Here is a 19923-nt window from a genome sequence, read left to right on the forward strand (position 1 = left end):
AGATTATTGGCTTCACTGTTCTTTCAAACAAGATAACCATGGCCACAGAATCCAGCAGGCACCTTATTGAGATGATCCCTTTCAGGTCAGTAAGCTTCCCTTTTATGGTACCTTCTCTTAGCCTCTCACCACACAACTCAGCTGGAGCCAAACTCATTTGTTTTTTGTTTTTTATTTTTGGCAGCACTAGGGTTTGAGCTCAAAGGGTCTTGAGCTTGCTAAGCAAATGTTCTAGCCCTTGAACTATGCCCACATACACCCTTTTTGCTTTAACTATTTTTTGGAAATAGTTTCATACTTTCAGCTTAGGGCTGGCTTCAGACAATGATCTTTCTCCTTATGCCTTCCACATAGCTGGGATTCCAGAGCTGAGCCACCACACTTGGCTTACTTTTGCAGAGATGGTAGCTCATTAACTTTTTGTCCATGATGTCCTCTAACCATAGTCCTCCTGATCTCTGCCTCCTGAGTAGCTTGGATTATAGAGCTACCTCTACTGGTCAGACCAGCTAGACAAATCCCAAAAGACTCTTTTCTCCAGGTAATCAGCAAAAATCAGAAGTTGAACTGTGGTTCAAGTGGTAGAGTGGCCAGCCCTGAGCAAAAGAGTGAGGCCCTAAATTCAAACCCCAATACCAGCACAAAACCAAAGAAACCAGTGCCTAATGTAAGACCTTAGAAGATTTGTTTCTATGCTTTCATCTGAGACTTCTGGCTTGAACTTTTACATGAACATGTTTGATCCTTTTGAATTGTCATCTCTGTATGTGGCAAGGCTCTAACTTCATTCTTATGTGTGTGAATAGTCTTGCCCTCCCAATACCATTTGGTGAAGAGATCATTTTTTTCCAGGTTGATTTTTTTTAAGTCACTTCAGGTTTATTTCTGAGCTTGAAATCCTATTCATTGATCTATGCCTGTCCTCACTACAGCAAGCCTTGCTTACTCTAGATCTGAGGCAGATTTTGAAGTCAGGAGATATGAGAACTCCTACTTTGTCCTTTTGATGATTGGTTTGGTTTTTAGGATCCCTTGCCATTCCATATGAATTTTAGGATTGTTTCTCCATTTCTGCAAAGCAGGCCAATGGGAAATTAATAGGATTGCATTGAATCAGAAGATTGCTTTGAGGCTCTTGCTGACCTAATACATCATGTATGTTTATATTTATGAATATATAAAGGTTATAAAACACCATTCTTTTTTTCACCATTAGAAATTGCTAGGGAACCAACTCATGCTTTAAAAATGAGGGCCAGGAGTTTGGCCTAGTGGTAGAGTGCTTGCCTAGCATGCATGAAGACCCGGGTTCGATTCCTCGGTACCATATATATAGAAAAAAGCCAGAAGTGGTGCTGAGGCTCAAGTGGTAGGGCTCTATCCTTGAGAAAAGTCAAAGGATTGTGCTCAGGCCCTGAGCTCAAGCCTAGGACTGGCAAAAAAAAAATTAAATCAGGTGTTTTATCATGCTTTTCCTATAAGAATTGCTCATTTTGAGATGTAAAAGCACATTTTGTGTTGCAGAAGTATTCCAGCTGACACTATGAGAAAGGATCTAGAGAAGAATGTGAGCTATTGCTCTAACACTTGAGTAACTTTAGGCTGGGAGTGTAGCTCCGTGGTAGAGCACTTGACTAGCATGCATGAAGCCCTGGGTTGAATTCCTCAGTACCCCATAAACAGTATATGCCAGAAGTGGCCCTGTGGCTCAAATGATAGAGTGATAGCTTTGAGCATAGGAAGCTTATGGACAGTGCCCAGGCCCTGAGTTCAAGCCCCAGAACTGGCAAAACAAAAACAGGAAAAAAAAAAAAAAAAGGAAGAAAGAAAGAAAAAGAAAAGCAGGAGGGGGAGGGGTGCCATGAGCATTATGAGGAGGGATGGTAGGGAGAAGCCAGCAAAGAACTCCTATTACCCAGGAATAATTCTATTATTTTTTTTCTAGCTTTATCTCTCCTATAACACCAGATTTCAGCCTTCTTTCCAAAATTATCTTCCAAGCCATATCCTTATCTTTGGTGAGCTCCTTTCTGATCATATTTACGGGCAAGAAGATTGCCAGCCTGCATAACTACAAGGTCAATTCCAACCAGGTGAGGGGAACTAATACTTCCTGACACAGAAGTTCTCTAATGTTCTGTCCACATAAAGGCAGGGGTCCCATCTGGACCATAACTGGAAGAGTAATCACAAAAATCTTTGAGAAATGAAAAGAACCTTAATATTGAAGCTACTTGCGTTGAAGAGTATTATCTCTCCTAGAAAAGATGCAGTTTAGAAAGGCAAGAAGATAATAATGTTCATGTATTGTTGAGCTAGAAGAGTTCCTCTCCTCCTAATTTTAATCTTTTTTTCCACCACATCCTAAGATAATATAATAGTGTTGGGCATTGATGGCTCACACCTGTAATTATAGCTAATGAGGAGGCTGAGATCTAAAAATGTCAGTTTGAAGCCAGCCCAGCACATACATACAAAGGTATGGAGCCAAGTGCAAGGAGCTCACATCTATAATCTTTCCTTCTCAGGAGACTGAAATAGGGGGATCAACGTTTGAAGCTGGCCTGGGTAGGAAAGTCTGCCTGCCTCTCTCTCTCTGTCTCTCTCTGTCTCTCTCTGTCTGTCTCTGTCTGTCTCTCTCTGTCTCTGTCTCTGTCTCTGTCTCTCTCTCTCTCTCTCTCTTTCTCTCTCTGTCTCTCTCTCTGTCTCTCTCTCTCTGTCTCTCTCTCTCTGTCTCTCTCTCTCTGTCTCTCTCTCTCTCTCTCTCTCTCTCTCTCTCTTGCCAGTCCTGGGCTTGGCCTTAGGACCTGAGCACTGTCCTTGGGCTTTCTCAAGGCCAGAGCTCTACCACTTGAGCCACAGCACCACTTTTGGCTTTTTTCTATGTATGTGGTACCAGGGAGTCAAACCTGGGTCTTCCTGCATGCTAGGCAAGCGTTCTACCACTAGGCCAAACTCCCGGTCCCAAGTCTCTTATCTCCAATTAACCCACACAGATGAAAGTGGTGTGGATCAAGTAATAGAGTACTAGTCTTGGGCAAAAGAGCTCAGGGACAGTGCATAGGCCCTGAATTCAAGTCCCACTGACTACTAAACAAACAAATAGCTATGGTATATCATAGACAACACCATGTTTCTAATTTATGTAATCAAGTTGGCTTCTTGGACTTTGCTTTTTTTCATTCTTCCTTTCTTTGTTGTGCCAGTAAGGGAGCTTGAACAAAAAACTTTACACTCTCACTTTGCCTTTTTGCTGAAGGCTGCCACTCTCCTGCTTGAGCCACAGCTCTACTTCTAGCTTTTTGCTGGTTAATTCAAGGTAAGAGTCTCACAGACTTTTCTGCCCAAGTTGGCTTTTAATCAGGTTCCTCAGATTTCAGTCTCCTGAGTAGCTAGGATTATAGTCATGACTCACTTTGCACTGGCTTTGCTTTTAGTTGTTTGTTTATTATTTATGTTAGTCCTTGAACACAAGAGGGGAATACGGAGGAAAAGAATGTTCTCGTTGGATCTTAGACTAGTATAGAAGGGAGAAGAACACACTGTGATTCTTCCTGTTAGTCTGAATCCAAGTGCTTGTGAAATAGAGGGGTGTAAGGCAAGAGTCTTTTCTTTTTCTTTTTTTCCTGGTTGTGGGGCTTGAACTCTGGGCCTGGATACTGTCCCTGAATTCTTCAGCTCAAGGCTAACACTCTACCACATTGAGCCACTGCACCACTTCTGGTTTTGGTGGTTAATTGGAGATAAAAGTCTCATTGACTTTCCTACCCTGACTGAATTTGAACCCTGATCCTCAGATCTCAGCCTCCTGAGTAGCTAAAATTACAGGTGGGAGCCACTGGTATGCAGCAAGAATCTTATTTTATTACCTTGAAAAAAAAAATGCTTCCTTATGACTGATAGCTAAAACAAAGATGTGACTTAATCTAGAAAATCAGACTTTCCATTTTTATATTCTTTCTAAAATTCTCTAAATCTGTCATTGAAAATGATATAAATAAAATTAACTCACACTCACAAAAAATAAACTGCATACCTTTAGTTCCAAATTCAAGTAGCTTTCTATAACAAAAAAAGAAAGAAAGAAAGTAAAGAAATGTGAGCTGGGTGGGTTGGCTCACGCCCTATAATCCTAGCTACTGAGGAGGCTGAGATATGAGAATTTTGATTCAAAGCCAGCCTGCGCTCTAAAGAATGTGAGACTCTTATCTCCAATTAACAACTAGAAAACAGGAAGTGGGGCTGTGGCTCAGGATGGTAGCCTTGAGCTGAAGAGCTCAAGGATAGCACCCAGGCCCAGAGTTTAAGACCCATGACCAGAAAAAAAAAAAGAAAAAAGAAAAAAAAAAGTGGGCTTAAAGGGTCTGCTTTTTTTTTTTTTTACAGGATTTGATAGCCATTGGCATTTGCAATGTAATGAGTTCCTTTTTCAAATCTTGTGTATTTACTGGTGCTCTTGCCAGGACTATTATCCAAGACAAGTCTGGAGGAAGACAACAGGTATGTTGAAAAAGAATTTCATCTCTAACATGTATATAGAAGCAGAGATTTGTGTTGATTTAGGTGTATGTTCACAGAAGTGAATAAATGGATTTAATTCTAACTTTAATGTTATGCTTTATGGGGAAGATCTTTATTTGGAAGAACTAGATTCTATACTTACTTTAATTTTTGCCTAGATTTCTGTCTTAAAAATTATTGGTCCCAAAGCATAAAAGTTCATGCCTATAATCTCAGTGCCTTGGGAAGCAGAAGTAGGAGGATCTTGGTCTGATGCACAAAAACATGAGACCTTAGAAGGGGTTGAGCATTTGTCTAGGAGAACCTGAGAAATTTAGGACCATTTCACCTTTGCTTAAAAAATGACTTACATAACATCCTTCAAGTATTCTGAATGAATAAATGTTTAGTAAATGGAATGAAAGAGTCCAGAGAGGAGAGTGATAGAAAAGATTCTAAAGGTAACCTAATTGCAGGCTTTCTAAGTGCAATGTTTGAGTTTTGAAGTGATTAGACAAAAATCATAACAGGTTACTCCAAGAGCATGGTATCTTGGCTGTGTTGCAATGAAATGTCAGAGTTATCAAGATTGAAACTCTGGCAGGCCCCAGGAATGAGTCAGGGTAGATTCAGATGGCAGAGAAATAGTGGTCAAGGTCAAAGGCAAACTCATGCCTCAGAAGCATGAGAGGGCATAGCACAGTCAGAGGCTGTGTCAAGAGAATGACCACTAGGTTTTAATGAAAGAAAGACAAAGTATCACAGTCCACAGACAAATATAAAGTGAAAGATAATGGAAGTCAGAAAGATTAGGCAGGGTGAGAACAAGGGCCTAGGTGAGACTACAGCCTGCAGTCTGAGTTATGCTGTTATGGAGTGTCTCCCAGGCTCACTGGCCCTGTCCTCTCCAGCCTGACAGGAAAGAGTAGTGCAGGCTATGGTGAAAGGAAGGATTTTCTGTGTAGGCATGAAAGCTTTTAGAAGCAGAACAAAAGGTTTTTATATAAAATGAAATGGAAATGGCAATTCTAGAAATTAGTTCCATTAACTTTTTTTATTAAAGAATTTATTAACATTGATTTTTACATCATATTTCAAATGATATGTTTAACAAACAAGTATTCAAGAAGGGAATCTCTATAAGTTCCATTAACTTTTAATGGCATGCTTTGTTGACTCAAGTATATAAGTGCAATACCAATTTGGGGAGACAAGATACACACATTGGAAAAGGTTAAATCACAGTGCAAGAAAAAATGAGTGCAAAATGGACACAGCAAGCATAAAGAGCCATAAGGTCTTATAAACAGGAGAATGATGGAGAAAGTGTCCCAAGATGGGGCTAGGATATGGTGCTGGTACTGGGGCTTGAACTCAGGGCCTTGTGTTCTCTCTTGGCTTTTTCCATTCAAGGTTAGCTTTCCTACCAGTGGAGACACACTTCCACTTCTGGTGGTCAGGATATGTAAGGGAGATATGTCAGCTGGGAGAGAGAAACAGGGGCTTCAGGTCATCAGCAGAGGGCCGAGATGTAGCTCAGTGGCAAAGCGCTTGCCTAGCAAGTGCAACGCCCTGGGTTCCATCCCCAGTGCCAAAAAAAAAAAAAAAAAGACATCATCAGCAGAGTTATTGTAGAAGCAGGATGCCATCCTATTTGTGGTGGTCTTGAGGAAGAATAACTTTGCTGGCCCTACTAGCTGATTTAGGGAATAGAAAGGCCAAGCTTTGGAAATACCCCAGCATATAATGGCATGTCTAAGCTCTGAACCAGCCTGTTCCTACCATTTTAGCCTTTGGACAAAAGGCCTGACCCAAAGGCAGCCTATGACCTGCTTTCTGCTTTTCTGCTGCTGCAGCACATTCTTAGCAATGACACCTGTCACTTCAGCCCAGTAGCCCTTAGTGTGGAGGCACTAGAGATGCCAGGACACTGATAGGCAATGCAAATTGTGAGCTCAAGCAGGAATGATGCTGGTTCTGGCCCCACACAGAGAGCTGTCCAAACCCACTCTTACTTTCTAACCTGCATCAGAAAAGATCTTCCAGACTTACTCAGCCTTCTTCAACCCACAACAAAGGGTGTATCCTCTCCAGCACCCTCTCTCTGTTTTTTTAAATCCACTGTGTATGAGAACAGATCCCTCTTTTTCAAAGATTCTTAGGACTCCAGGAAAGAGAAGTAGAGGGCTGGCTCTGAATCTCTCCCAAATGACCTGCCACAAAGGGTCATTTTATTTTTACTTCTTAGCTGGCCTAAATTCAAACAGAGAATATGTGTCCTGATTCCATTTTGTTATTTCTCCATCTAGGAAAAAAAACTACACCATTTCCTTCTATTGGTAATAGCAAATAACAAAACCTAACAAAAACATGGCCCTTCTAGCCTTGGCCTGGCCTGGGGTTTGACATGTCCGACCATGGCACAGAAGAGGAAAGGAGCTCAAGGCCAATGGCCAGTGCCCAGTTCTAATGTCCCCACTCCATTGCTCAGCTCCTCCAACACCTAAGCATTCCATTTTTCTGTTTCCTGCCTCCTCAGGATTGGATTTCTTACCTTGTCTTTCCTTCCTAGAACTGCTTTTTAAAATAAGTTATAAGCTGGGTGCTGGTAGCTCATGCCTGTAATCCTAGCCACTCAGGAAGCTGAAATCTGAGGATCGTGGTTTGAAGCCAGCCTAGGCAGAACAGTCCTCAGGAGACTTTTATCTCCAATTAACCACTTTAAAAAGAACCACTTAAAAACTAAGTGGAGGGGCCGGGAGTTTGGCCTAGTGGTTAAAGTGCTTGCCTAGCATGCATGAAGACCCGGGTTCGATTCCTCGGTACCACATATATAGAAAAAAGCCGGAAGTGGTGCTGAGGCTCAAGTGGTAGAGCTCTAGCCTTGAGAAAGTCCAAGGACAGTGCTCAGGCCCTGAGCTCAAGCCCAGGACTGGCAAAAAAAAAAAAAAACTAAGTGGAGCTGTGGCTCAAAGTGAGAGTGCTAGCCTTGAGGAAAAGAGCTCAGGGACAGAGCCCAGGCCCTGAGTTCAAGCCCCACAACCACACACACACACACACACACACACATACACACGCACACATTATTATGAAAGAGAGAAAAATAGGTTCAAACCCCAATACTGCCAAAATGAAATGCTTGGTGGGGATGGAATAGTGAGTAGAGAAACGTTGCTAAATGGCTGATTGGATAGATGGGAGGGACTCCCTCAGTTCTGGCCACTGTTTTGATTTGTGGTGACAGTTTAACCTTCATCACAGTGGGAAACAACATTGCTTTATATCATTTTTAACTACTGGAGGCTTTAAAAGGTAGACATTTATCAATAGAGGAGCTAATGAGCTCCAGACCATGTCCATAGAACCTTGGGATTCTAAAGTGAACTGTTTGCCTTATTTGCCAAGTGCTAATCCCTGAATACTGAGTGACACTGGCCCAGTGGTGAGCAGCTGGGCTTGAATCCAGGGTTGCTGTCTGTGTTACGCCTCAACTGAGGCAGGAAAGTGGGAAATAATCATCTTGTATTTTTAAGGATGAAACACTCGTGAAGCTATTAGATGGGTTAGAAGTTACACAAGCTCCCGGCAGAAGAGTTCCAGGAGCAGAATGCTTAGTCATATTTACTTCAGTAGAAAGGTTAGACTTTTAAGGCCATTAATAAGGAGTCAACTTAGGGATACTCTAAAAATGGTCAAGGAGAGCACAAAGCTCTAGCAATAAGGATTCAAATACTCAGGGAAGCTTGGAACTTTTCAGATCATATTTATTCAACAGATACCCTACTATGTGTTTAGCCCTTTGATAAGACCCTACAAATGTCAGTTTTTATTTTAAAAACATTCTCACATTGAACCTAGCTCCTTTTAAGAAACAGTGACATGCTTCTCACCAAGCAGAAGGCCTCAGGTACAGACAGGAACCAATACGTTCCTGATGGTTTCTCTCCAACCGGCTCTGTCTCCTCAGTTTGCATCTCTGGTAGGCGCAGGTGTGATGCTGCTTCTCATGGTGAAGGTGGGACACTTTTTCTACGAACTGCCTAATGTAAGTAGAATGCATCAAGTAACTAAAGAAAGATCCAATGTCTGTATGGCATCTTGGTGGGGAATCACATTCATTTTGTGCCCAGTGATTGCCCCAGCCCATCTCTGGTTCTCTTCCTTTAAAATGACAGATGCAGCTGGGGATTGGTTACTCCCACCTGTAGTCCTAGTTACATAGGAGGCAGAGATCTAAGGATCATGGTTCAAGGACAACCTGGGCATAAAAATCTATGAGACTCGGGCCGGGAGTTTGGCCTAGTGGTTAAAGTGCTTGCCTAGCATGCATGAAGACCCGGGTTCAATTCCTCGGTACCACATATAGATTAAAAAAAAGCCGGAAGTGGTGCTGAGGCTCAAGTGGTAGAGCTCTAGCCTTGAGAAAGTCCAAGGACAGTGGTCAGGCCCTGAGCTCAAGCCCAGGACTGGCAAAAAAAAAAATCTATGAGACTCTTATCTTCCATTACCCAGCAAAAAGCCAGATGTGGAGGTGTGGTCCAGTGGTTGAGCGACAGCCTTGGGCAAGAAAGCCAAGGGAGAACATGAGGTCCTGAGTTCAAGCCTCATTACTGGTACAAAAATAAACTACAATAAAAATCATAAAATGCTTATCATAGGGAGTTAGATAAGATGATATGTGATAATCCATGTTTATGTATAATATATGTATGAGTTGGGCTAGTAACTGCTCAAGAAACACTACTGTTATTCTCAATCTTCATTGCTTAAGCTATAGAGAAAGATTTCTAAGTAAAAACGGAGTAAGAAATGACTCCATAGATTTCAATTGCCAGACCCCCATTCCCAGCACAAGCTTGGAAACCCACTGTGCAGTCAGGCCATCTGTTTTCCCACACTGTTTCTGGAAGGTCTGATTCTGCCTTCTGTTTGAACTCAATCTCTACCTCCTACTGCTGCCACACTGCCCCTGGGTTAGTTAGCAACACTGAGTGCAGGTGTCTGTGCATTGGATTTTAACTCAGTATTAAGCTAGTCTGTCTCTCTATATAAGTGTGCCATTTCTTTCCTCTGGATGAGATATCGCCTGACACCCGATGATGTCACATGTGCTCATTACTGACCATGAACAATTTGTTCTCAGTTACAGTACAGAACCAGGACCATCACCTCCTTTTCAGCTTTCTTGATGTTGGCTATAGCTCTTTCTGTTTTGTTTTGTGCCAGTCCTGGGGTTTGAACTCAGGGCACTGTCCCTTAGGTTTTTTTTTTCCTTGAGGCTTGTGCTCCAGCACTTCAGCCATAGCTCTACTTCTGGCTTTTTGGTGTTTAATTGGAAATAAGAGTCTCACAGACTTTCTTGCCTGGGCTAGCTTTGAACCATGATCCTCAGATCTCAGCCTCCTGAGTAGCTAGGATTGTAGCCATTTTTTTTTTTTTTTGGCCAGTCCTGGGTTTAGACTCAGGGCCTGAGCACTGTCCTTGGGCTTTCTTAAGGCTAATACTCTACCACTTGAGCCACAGCACCACTTCTGGCTTTTTTTTTCCCATGTATGTGATACCAAGAAATCGAACCTAGGTCTTTATTCATACTAGGCAAGCATTCTATCACTAGGCCAAACTCCTGGTCCATGTAGTCATTTTTTAAAATGAAATATTTAGGGAGGTGAGACTGTTTCTTGTCTGATGTAATGGTTTAGTTACATGCTGAATTTGTTGTCTCTGAAGTTTTCCCAAACTCCCCTTTCACCATCAGTAGAGTTGAACTGCCGCAAAGTTGAACTGCAGGCATTTGTGATAAACACCTTGCAGAGAGAGTAGTCCTTGCTTTGAGGACTATCATGACACATTATGTCTATAGCATCTAGTCAGCCCATTTCTCATTGATAGAATGGTTATTGCAACAAGAAAGCTGACTGAGTTTTACACCACCGATAACTTCTTCCTTCCTTGAAAGACAACAGATTGCTAATGTTGCAAAATTTTTCTGTAGTCACACCTAGAACATCCTGCCAAGATTTTAACTAGTTAGCAGAACACTAACACAAATTGATATGCAAGATACAAAACAGCACACTCATTGTTAATGCCAGCTTTTTTTTTTTCTTCAGTACTGGAATTGAACTCAGGGCCCTGTGCTCGTCAGGAAGGCCCTTTACTACTGAGCCATACCTACAGCCTGTTATTCTAATTTTGGATGGGGTGGGGGAAGAATGTATAGAGCATCAGAACAGCTGGGTATGGTGGCTCAAGCCTGTAATAGTCAAGGCAGAGGGCAGGTGATTGCAATTTGAAGTGAGCCTGAATATAAAAATTGTTTTTGTTTGTTTGTTTGTTTGCCAGTTCTAGGACTTGAACTCATGGCCTAGGCATTATCTTGAGCACTTTTGCTCAAGGCTAGCACTCTGACATTTGAGGCACAGCACCACTTCCGGCTTTTTCTGTGTATGTGACACTGAGGATTGAACCTGGGGCTTCCTGCATGCTAGGCAAGCACTCTACCACTAGGCCACACTCCTGACACATTAATATAAAAATTCTTGAGGCTCCATTTCAATTAATGTCTGGATATGGTGGCATATGCCTGTCATCTCAAGCCATGGGGGAAGTACAATAATGACTGGGTACATTGGCACATGCCTGTCATTCCAGTGTAAAAATAGAAGGATGACAGTCCAGGCAGGCCAAGTCATAAAGTGGGATCCTACCTGGAAAGTAGCCAAGACAAAGAGAGATTGGCAAGCTGGACACTGGTGGCTCACGCCAAAAATCCTAGCTGCTCTGGAGGCTGAGATCTGAGGATTGCAATTTAAAGCCAGCCCATGCACTGAAGTCCATGAGACTCTTATCTCCAATTAATCACCAGAAAACCAGAAGTAGCACTCTGGCTCAAGAGTAGGGTGGTAGCCTTGAGCTGAAGAGCTTAGGGACAAGACCCAGGCCCACAGTTCAAGTCCCACAACCTTCCCCCCCCCCCAAAAAAAAAAGATTGACAGAGTGACTCAAGTGGTAGAATACTTGCCTAGCAAATGTGAGGCCCTGAGTTCAAACCACAATACCACCAGTAAAACAAATCCATATAGACTATCCCAGAGAGTTAACAATTGTTGTCTCTTTGAAGATAGAAATTTTATCAGTACAATATTTATTTATTTTGTATACAGTGAGCACACTTTGACCTTAACATTCAGAAAGGTAAAAAAAATTGTATATAGTTTTATTAAAAATTTTGCTTCCTGGGGCTAGGAGTTTGGTCTAGTGGTAGAGTGCTTGCTTAGGAAGAAGCCCACGGACCAGTGCTCAGGCCCTGAATTCAAGCCCCAGGACTGGCAAAAGCAAAAATAAAACAACAAAAAAACTTTCTCTCCATACTCCCTGAATCAAGTAAAAAAAAAAAAATCCCACAGAAACCCTGTGAAGTTGAATTTCTTTTCCTTTTTTTTGGGGGGGGAGAGGGTGGTCATGGGGCTTGAACTCTGGCCTAGGCACTGTCCCTGAGCTCTTTACCTCAAGACTACTTGCCCTACCCTTGAGCCACAGATTCACTTCTCATTTTCCAGTGATTAATTGGAGATAAGAGTCTCTAGGCTTTGTATAGCCCAGGCTGGCTTTGAACCAAGATCCTCATCTCAGTCTCCTGAGTAGCTAGGATTATAGGCATGAGCCACCACGCCCAGCTTCTTTTCCTTCTTGCCATACATATCTGTAAATTGTTAAAAGTTTGGAGATTCCTGGCTGGAAAGGTGATGGTGTAGTGGGGAAGGAGACATTTCCTCTAGTGACCCACTGAATTCCCTTCACCCTTGGGCATGTTCCAGAAAAGCCAGAGCTTTTTTGTGGGTGCTTGGAGCTCGCACTGGTAATCCTAGCTACTCAGGAGGCTGAGATCTGAAGATCACAGTTGAAAGTCATTCCTAAGATGGGTGTGGGTGGCTCATGCTTGTAATCCTAGCTACTCAGGAGGCTGAGATCTTAGGATCAAGATTCAAAGCTAGCCCTGGCACAAAAGGACTTGAGGGACTCTCTTATGTCCAATTAACCTCTAGAAAACAGGAAGTGGGGCTTGATCCAAGGGTAGGGTGGTAGCCTGGGGCTGAAGAGCTCAGGGACAATACCCAGGCCGAGTTCAGGCCCCATGACTCCCCCCCCCCCAAAAAAAAGGTAGAGCTCTAGGAATGACTTTCTTTCTTTTTCTTTCTTTCTTTCTTTCTCTCTCTCTCTCTCTCTCTCTCTCTCTCTCTCTCTCTCTCTCTCTCTCTCTCTCTTTCTTTCTTTCTTTCTTTTTTTGTGGGCTACCTCCCTACCCTTGAGCCAAGCCCCACGTCCTGTTTTCTGGAGGTTAATTGAAGATAAGAGTCTCAGCTTCTTTTGTGCCCTGGCTGGCATTGAACCTTGATCCTCAGATCTCAGCCTCTTGAGTAGCTAGGATTACAGGCGTAAGCCACCACACCCTGCTGAGCTCTACCATTTGAGCCACAGCACCACTTCCAGCTTTTTTTTCTTTTTTTTTTTTTGCCAGTCCTGGGCTTGAGCTCAGGGCCTGAGCACTGTCCTTGGACTTTCTCAAGGCTAGAGCTCTACCACTTGAGCCTCAGTACCACTTCCGGCTTTTTGCTATGTATGTGGTACCGAGGAATTGAACCCGGGTCTTCGTGCATGCTAGGCAAGCACTCTACCACTAGGCCAAACTCCTGGCCCCACTTCCAGCTTTTTCTATGTATTTGGTACTGAGGAATGGAACCTGGGTCTTCATGCATGCTAGGCAAGCAATCTACCTCTAGGCCATGCTCCCAGTCTTAAAAATGTTTCTTCAAGTAGGATAGATCTTAAGGCAAGCACAGTAGTATATGCTTGTTAACCCAGCATGCAGAAAACTGAAGCAGGAGAGTCTCAAGTTCTAGGACAGTCTGCTCTATCTTGTTTATTTGTTTGTTTTTGGTCATTGTGAGGCTTGAACTCAGGGCCTGAGTGCTGTTACTAAGCTCTTTTGCTTAAGGCTAGTGCTGTACCACTTTGAGCCACAGCTTCACTTCCAGGTTTTTAGTAGTTAATTGAGGTTAAAGAGTCTCATGAGGACTTTTCTGCCTATGCTGGCTTCGAACTGTGATCCTCAGATCTTAGCTTCCTGATACCTAGGATTATAGGTATGAGCCACCAGTACCCAGATGGTCTACATTAAAAAAAAAAAAAATGAAAACAGAAAGAAAAAGAGGTTACATTTGAATTTGAGTCCCTGAAGAGTGTTCTACTAATCTTTTATTAAGTATAGATTTTATTTCCTGAACTTAGAAAAGTAGACAGATTCATTTTTTAAACTTCAGAAAATTCATAATTGCAAATAAACCACCACTATTCATTTGAGCATATTGTCTAAACATTATTTTCTATGAATGGATATCACTTTGAATAGTTGTAACTTAACTGTACAAAGCATTAGTCTGTAATATGAGACACCAATATTTCTATGTGAAAGCATGGCAGTATTTCCTGATATGTGGCCAAATGATTTTCCAAAAGAGCAGCACCAGCTTGTACTCAAGAATCATGTATATGATGCTTTTAATTTGCTTAATTTGATGGATTAAAAATGATATCTCATTAGTAAAATAATTACAGCTCTATATCATGACTGAACTTGATTAAAAGCCCAATTGAGATAATTTTAGAGTTTTCTTTGAGCAGAATCTCTCTTACTTTATCAGCCCATCTTCGAATAGGCAATACAAATAATACATTTGCCAAACAGATTCAATAAGGTCAGGTAGCCAGAGGTGCCAGTTCCCCAAGGATCATGTCCTACACACCCCAGTAACAGCACTGAAACAGAATGGGCCTAAGACGGCTGGGCTATTTGGTCACTATCTGTGTGAATGATAAAGTGGATCTACAAGGGTCTGCTTGAATAATACGTTGCAGTATGAGTGGATGAATCAATCAGGCCTTGGCCTTGACCTTAGCTTTAGCCTTGGTCTCATGTATTTAACAGAGTTAAAGAAAAAGAGTAAAGAAAACATGTGGAGAATTATTTGATTGAACCATGAATCTGAGCTTGGCCATGGTTTTTAAGTGAAAACAGCAACACAAAGGGACAAGGCTGACTAACTTTTTGTGATTCCTTTGTGGGGATTTGGAAGTTTTGCCTCCCTGGAAAGGAAAATGAAGCAGGGCTTACCTTTTCCCACAGGCTGTGCTGGCTGGTATTATCCTGAGCAACGTCTTGCCCTACCTTGAAACCATTTACAACCTACCCAGTCTGTGGAGGCAGGACCAGTATGACTGTGTGAGTGCAGAAGCCCGGGTGAGGAAGGGAAGGACAGAGTGGGAAGGCCACAGAGAGAAAGAGAACAGACAAGAGAGATCTGCCATGGATGTGAAGAACACTAGCAACTCTTCAAAGCCCTGTACTCTTGTGCTTTAAAAGTGTAGGTGGGACCTGGAGCAGTGGCTCACGTCTGTAATCCTAGCTACTCAGAAGGCTGAGATCTGAGGATCTTGGTTCAAAGCCAGCCCGGGCACTAAAGTCCATGAGACTCTTATCTCCAATTAACCACTAGAAAACCAGAAGTGGCGCGGTGGCTCCAGGGGTAGGGTGGTAGCCTTGAGCTGAAGAGCTCAGGGACAGAGCCCAGGCCCAGAGTTCAGGCCCCACAACTGAACAACAACAAAAAAGTGTAGGTAGGTAGGGGCTGGGAGGTGGCTCAGTGGCAAAGTACTTGCCTAGAAAGTGCAATGTCCAATACCAGAAAAGATCATAAATAAATGTGTAGGTGAGGAAGTGTTAAGGTTGTTGAACAGGAATGGAGCCCTCATTCCAATTGTGCAAAGTATAACAAAAAAACACTGGGAGAACTGATGGCTCATGCCTGTGATCCTAGCTATTCAGGAGGCTGAGATCTGAGGACCAAAGTTCTAAGTCAGACAGCAGGAAAGTCAGTGTAATTCTTACCTCCAATTAACCACCAGAAAACTGATAGTGGACCATGGCTCAAGTGGTAGAGTGCTGGCCTTGAGCTGAAAAGCTCACAGAGACAGCACCCAAGCCCGAGTTTGAGCTCAAGCTCCACAACCAAGATTTAAAAAAAAAGAATAAGAAAAAAGAAAGTCATTCAGTGCATATACGAGGGAGTTTTAATCTTTTAATCTAATAAAGTAACTAGCTTCTGGGATAAGGGACACCAATCTTGATAATACGAGGCAGAATCTGGGCTGGAATGTCCTGCTTCTCTGAGAGGCACAAATGCAAGAATACAGAATAGAAAAAGGGCAAGAAATAAAAGATGGGGGGGATCTAATAAGATGAGAGAAGGACCCACTAGAGGCAGAGAATTATGAAAAGGAGTATGAAGGACTTAGAGGCCCCATGATCCAGTGCCCAGAAAGTTTCTAGTCCAGGAGTAAAATGGCTCAGGCCTACTGGACTGCAGAGAATAAGCGAATATTATGTTTAGATAGTGAGAAGTGGCAGTGGGGAGAGAAAGTAAATATGTAAGAGAGTTTCATCCTGTTTTGTTTTGTTTTTCTGCTGTAAACATTCTGGTTCAGATCACCTGTTGATAGTAATAACTACAATAGGCTTTAAAATAAATACTACCCTTTGTTGAGTGTCTTAGGTTGCTTTATAAGTGGGATTTATACAAAGTTTTGTGTGTGTGTGTGTGTGTGTGTGTGTGTGTGTGAGTGTGTGTGTGAAGCAGTAGAGTGCCATTCCTCCAAATGAGCTTTCTACTACTAACACAGCCTTTACACCAGCTAACATTATCTCTTGCATATAAAGAAACCAAAGCTTCCAGAGAGGGGTGGTAGTGGTGGTGGTGATGGTGAGAATTCTATGAAAGAATCGCTAGGCAGCTTGGCTTGAAGATCTAACTAATGATTGCTATAGAATGTTTTCTGTAAAGGCCAGCTGTACAGGGGGGAAAGGTGGGGGTAAATTCAGAGCTAGGCCTGATGTGTTCTCTATTTTGCTGAATTGTTGATTTCCCGGTCTTCCTCTTTCTCCACAATGCCTTTTTCACAAGGTTATTTGGATGGTGACATTCTCGTGTGTGATTTTTCTGGGACTGGATGTTGGACTCCTTGTTTCCCTAATATTCACCTTCTTCATCATCACGGTTCGTTCACACAGGTACTTTGTCTCCAGTAATAGGAGGTTAACCATGGCAAGGGAAGGCCTGGCTTCCCTAAAGTCTTACAGTTAAGTGTGTTTCCTTCCAGAACTAAGATTCTGCTCCTGGGTCAGATTCCTAACACCAACATTTACAGAAGCATCAATGACTATCGGGAGGTAAGGAGCCAAATCAGAGCCACACCTTGGTCCATGGGATGGGGTTGGACAAAGCCCATGGCTTAGTTTCATGTTTTAGGCCACACTGAAGTTCCACTCACAAAGACCAGGAGGGGATGCTGGAGGAAGGGGGCCAGTTCTTAAGAGGCTCAGTCTGGATAGTTCTGCAGTCTGCTGAGGAGCCTCTATAAGTGGACTTCCAAAAGAGGAAGGCTAAGAATAAAGAGAAGAGTGTGAAATGGGGTAGAAAAGAGAAAGAGCAGAGAATAAAAAAAAAAAGAGAGAGAGGAAAAAACCAGTGCTGTAGATCATGCCTGTAACCTTTACTATTCAGAAGGAAGAGATGGGAGGGTAGTGGGAGACTGAGTGGACCCTGTGTGCAAGCCCAAGGACCATGGCATAAATAAATTAATTAATTAAATAAGGAAAATGTTTCTGGCTTTTGTAACAGGGAAGGGGTGGAGGGAGGATGGATTCTGTAATAGGCTTGAAAGTTTCCTCCCTAAAAGAATGTAGATAGTTGGAGTGATCCTAATACAGGAAGGCTGAAGCAGGAAGATTACAAGTTTGAGGACAGCCTGAGTTAGCAAAATACTTTCTCAAAACAGAAAGAAAAAGAGGGCTGGGAATGTGGCTTAGTGGCAGAGTCTTGCCTAGCATGCATGAAGCCCTGGATTCAATTCCTCAGTACCACATAAACAGACAAAGCTATAAGTGGTACTGTGGCTCAAGTGGTAAAGTGCTAACCTTGAGCAAAAGAAGCTCAGGGAGAGTGCACAAGCCCTGAGTTCAAGTCACAGGACTGGCAAAAACAGAAAGAACAACCAAAAAGCCCTGTAAAATTTCCTTCAATTTCTCTTTTTGTCTTACAGGTTATACTCATCCCTGGGGTAAAAATCTTCCAGTTCTGTAACTCCATCACATATGTAAATGTATACCACATAAAACAAAAGCTGTTGAATGAGGTAGCCACTCCCCTCCCTCCCCTCTTCACATGCTCTCCTGTGGGCCAAACCTTCTTCTGCCTCTTGGTCCTCCTTACATTCTATTACTCCCCCGTCCCTTCCCTTCTGTCTTTCAGCTCGATATGGTACGAGTGCCTCTTAAAGAAGAAGAGATTTTCATGCTGTTTAATGACAGTCATGCCGATCTACAGGATAACCACCTTTGCAGATGCTTCTGTGACTGTGAAGAACTTCAGCCACAGCCCAGGGTAAGAAATACCTCTTGGTTCCTACATTTGTCTCTTTCAACAACAACAACAAGAACAAAAATCACGGGGCACCAGTAGCTCATGTCTGTAATCCTAGTTACTCAGGAGATGGAGACCTGAGAACTGCAGTTTGAGGCCAGCCTAAACAGAAAAGTCCATGAGACTTATCACCAAAGTAGGAAGTGCAGTGGTGGCTCCAGTGGTAGAGTGCTAGTCTTGAGGGAAAAAGCTAAGAGACAATGCATAGGCTCTGAGTTCAAGCCCTAGTATTGGCATGCATACACACAAATAAAAACCCCAAAGGGATTTTGACTTATAGACCAACCACAGAGAAAACTGGAACTGGGAAGTCTCTACTCAGGAATAAAGTCTCCTGTTTCTTTTTTGAGGTTGAGGTTCAGGCATGAATCAGTAGAAGTCCTGACTACTTTCAGGGAGGAGATCATGGCTGGCTATTGAGACTGTCAGGAATTCCTTGGTTTCCGCTGCCCAGATTTCTGCATGACTTAATGTTTGTGTTTTGAGCGGGGAGCCAATGGCTCCTACCCGTAATCGTACCTGCTCAAAAGGCTGAGATCTCAGGATCATGGTTTGAAGCCAGCTTGTGAAGACAAATCCAAGAGACTCTTGTCCCCACTTAACTACCAAATAGCTGGAAGTGGAGGTGTGGTTTAAGTTGTAGAGCACCAGCCTCGAGCAGAAAGCCAAACAAACAAGAATGCAAAGACAGTTCAAGCTCTAGTACCAGCACACACACACACACACACACACACACACACACACACGCTGAGAGAAGGGCCTCACAAGAAATCACTTCAGACAAGACATTATTAGGCATTGGAGATCATTAGCACTCAGGCATGGAGGAAGGGAATAAATCAAAGAATGATTTTAAGTCTGGTCCATGAGGACCATAACAATGGCATTGATGGATACAGGAGGTTGGGAAAGTGAGGATAAGAAAACAATCAATGGGGCCAGGAGTTTGGCCTAGTGGTTAAAGTGCTTGCCTAGCATGCATGAAGACCCGGGTTCGATTCCTCGGTACCACATACGTAGAAAAAAGCCGGAAGTGGTGCTGAGGCTCAAGTGGTAGAGTGCTAGCCTTGAGAAAGTCCAAGGACAGTGCTCAGGCCTTGAGCTCAAGCCCAGGACTGGCAAAAAAAAAAAAAAGAAAACAATCAATGTAGCTCAGTTTAGGGAGAAGTTGTATAAGAGAGGGAAGTGAGCTAGGAGGCAGATACAGCAGAGTTGCAAATACTTCTAGTTCTTCTTGGTGTCTAACCACAGTTTTCCTCTATCTCTCCTGTCCCAGATTGTCTACTTAGAACGATTTGAAAATAAACTGGACACTGATACATCATCTGTTAACCTAGTCCGCTGCTCCTATTTTGAGAACATGATTTCGAGCGAAAGTTCTTCTGAGGACCAAGTACCCTACACAATATCTTCTACATCTCAGAGATATCCAGAGCAAAACTATGAGGAGGTGGACAAAACCTGGCTATCTGCATACCCCTCAAGACAAAGCTCTATACCACTGTCGGACAATAATAATGAAAGTATGGAGAGGAGCAGATCCATCATACCTTACTCAGAATCCTCCCTTCAGCCCAGCACCCACACCATCATCCTGGACTTCTCCATGGTTCATTATGTGGATTCTCAAGCTTCAGTTGTCTTAAGACAGGTAAGTACCCACACTCACTCCCCTTACCCAGTGGCTCTGGGACCAACAGGAGATTTCTAGGCTACCAGAGATCTGGACCCTGCAGGTAGCTTAAGATCAATCAGCAATGAAAGAAAACTCCAATTTATGGAGCTGGGCTTGGTCCAGGAAGCATGAAACATTATGTCTCAAAGAATGGAAAAAAAAAAAAAAAGGAAAGTCTTATCACCCTGGAAGCTGTAATCTGGGCCAAGCCCT

General features: G+C 42.8%; 1 protein-coding gene across 5 annotated transcripts in view; it reads left to right on the plus strand.

Annotated features, from left to right (window-relative positions):
* Slc26a8 (solute carrier family 26 member 8) overlaps positions 1-19923 on the plus strand; it is a 54154-nt gene that overhangs the window by 28387 nt on the left and 5844 nt on the right. For 4 of the 5 annotated variants that reach the window (XM_090355805.1, XM_090355800.1, XM_090355802.1 and 1 more), the window contains 10 exons: positions 3-85; positions 1946-2093; positions 4387-4500; positions 8468-8545; positions 14684-14779; positions 16518-16624; positions 16714-16783; positions 17656-17748; positions 17865-17996; positions 19312-19686. In XM_090355805.1, coding sequence (XP_090211931.1) covers positions 3-85; positions 1946-2093; positions 4387-4500; positions 8468-8545; positions 14684-14779; positions 16518-16624; positions 16714-16783; positions 17656-17748; positions 17865-17996; positions 19312-19686 — 1296 coding nt within the window. The remainder of the gene's footprint in view (positions 1-2; positions 86-1945; positions 2094-4386; positions 4501-8467; positions 8546-14683; positions 14780-16517; positions 16625-16713; positions 16784-17655; positions 17749-17864; positions 17997-19311; positions 19687-19923) is intronic. The other variant, XM_090355801.1, reaches the window with a different exon arrangement.

Source organism: Megascapheus bottae, chromosome 22 (assembly GCF_031878675.1).
Source record: "Megascapheus bottae isolate mThoBot1 chromosome 22, mThoBot2.hap1, whole genome shotgun sequence".
NCBI lineage: Eukaryota > Metazoa > Chordata > Mammalia > Rodentia > Geomyidae > Megascapheus > Megascapheus bottae.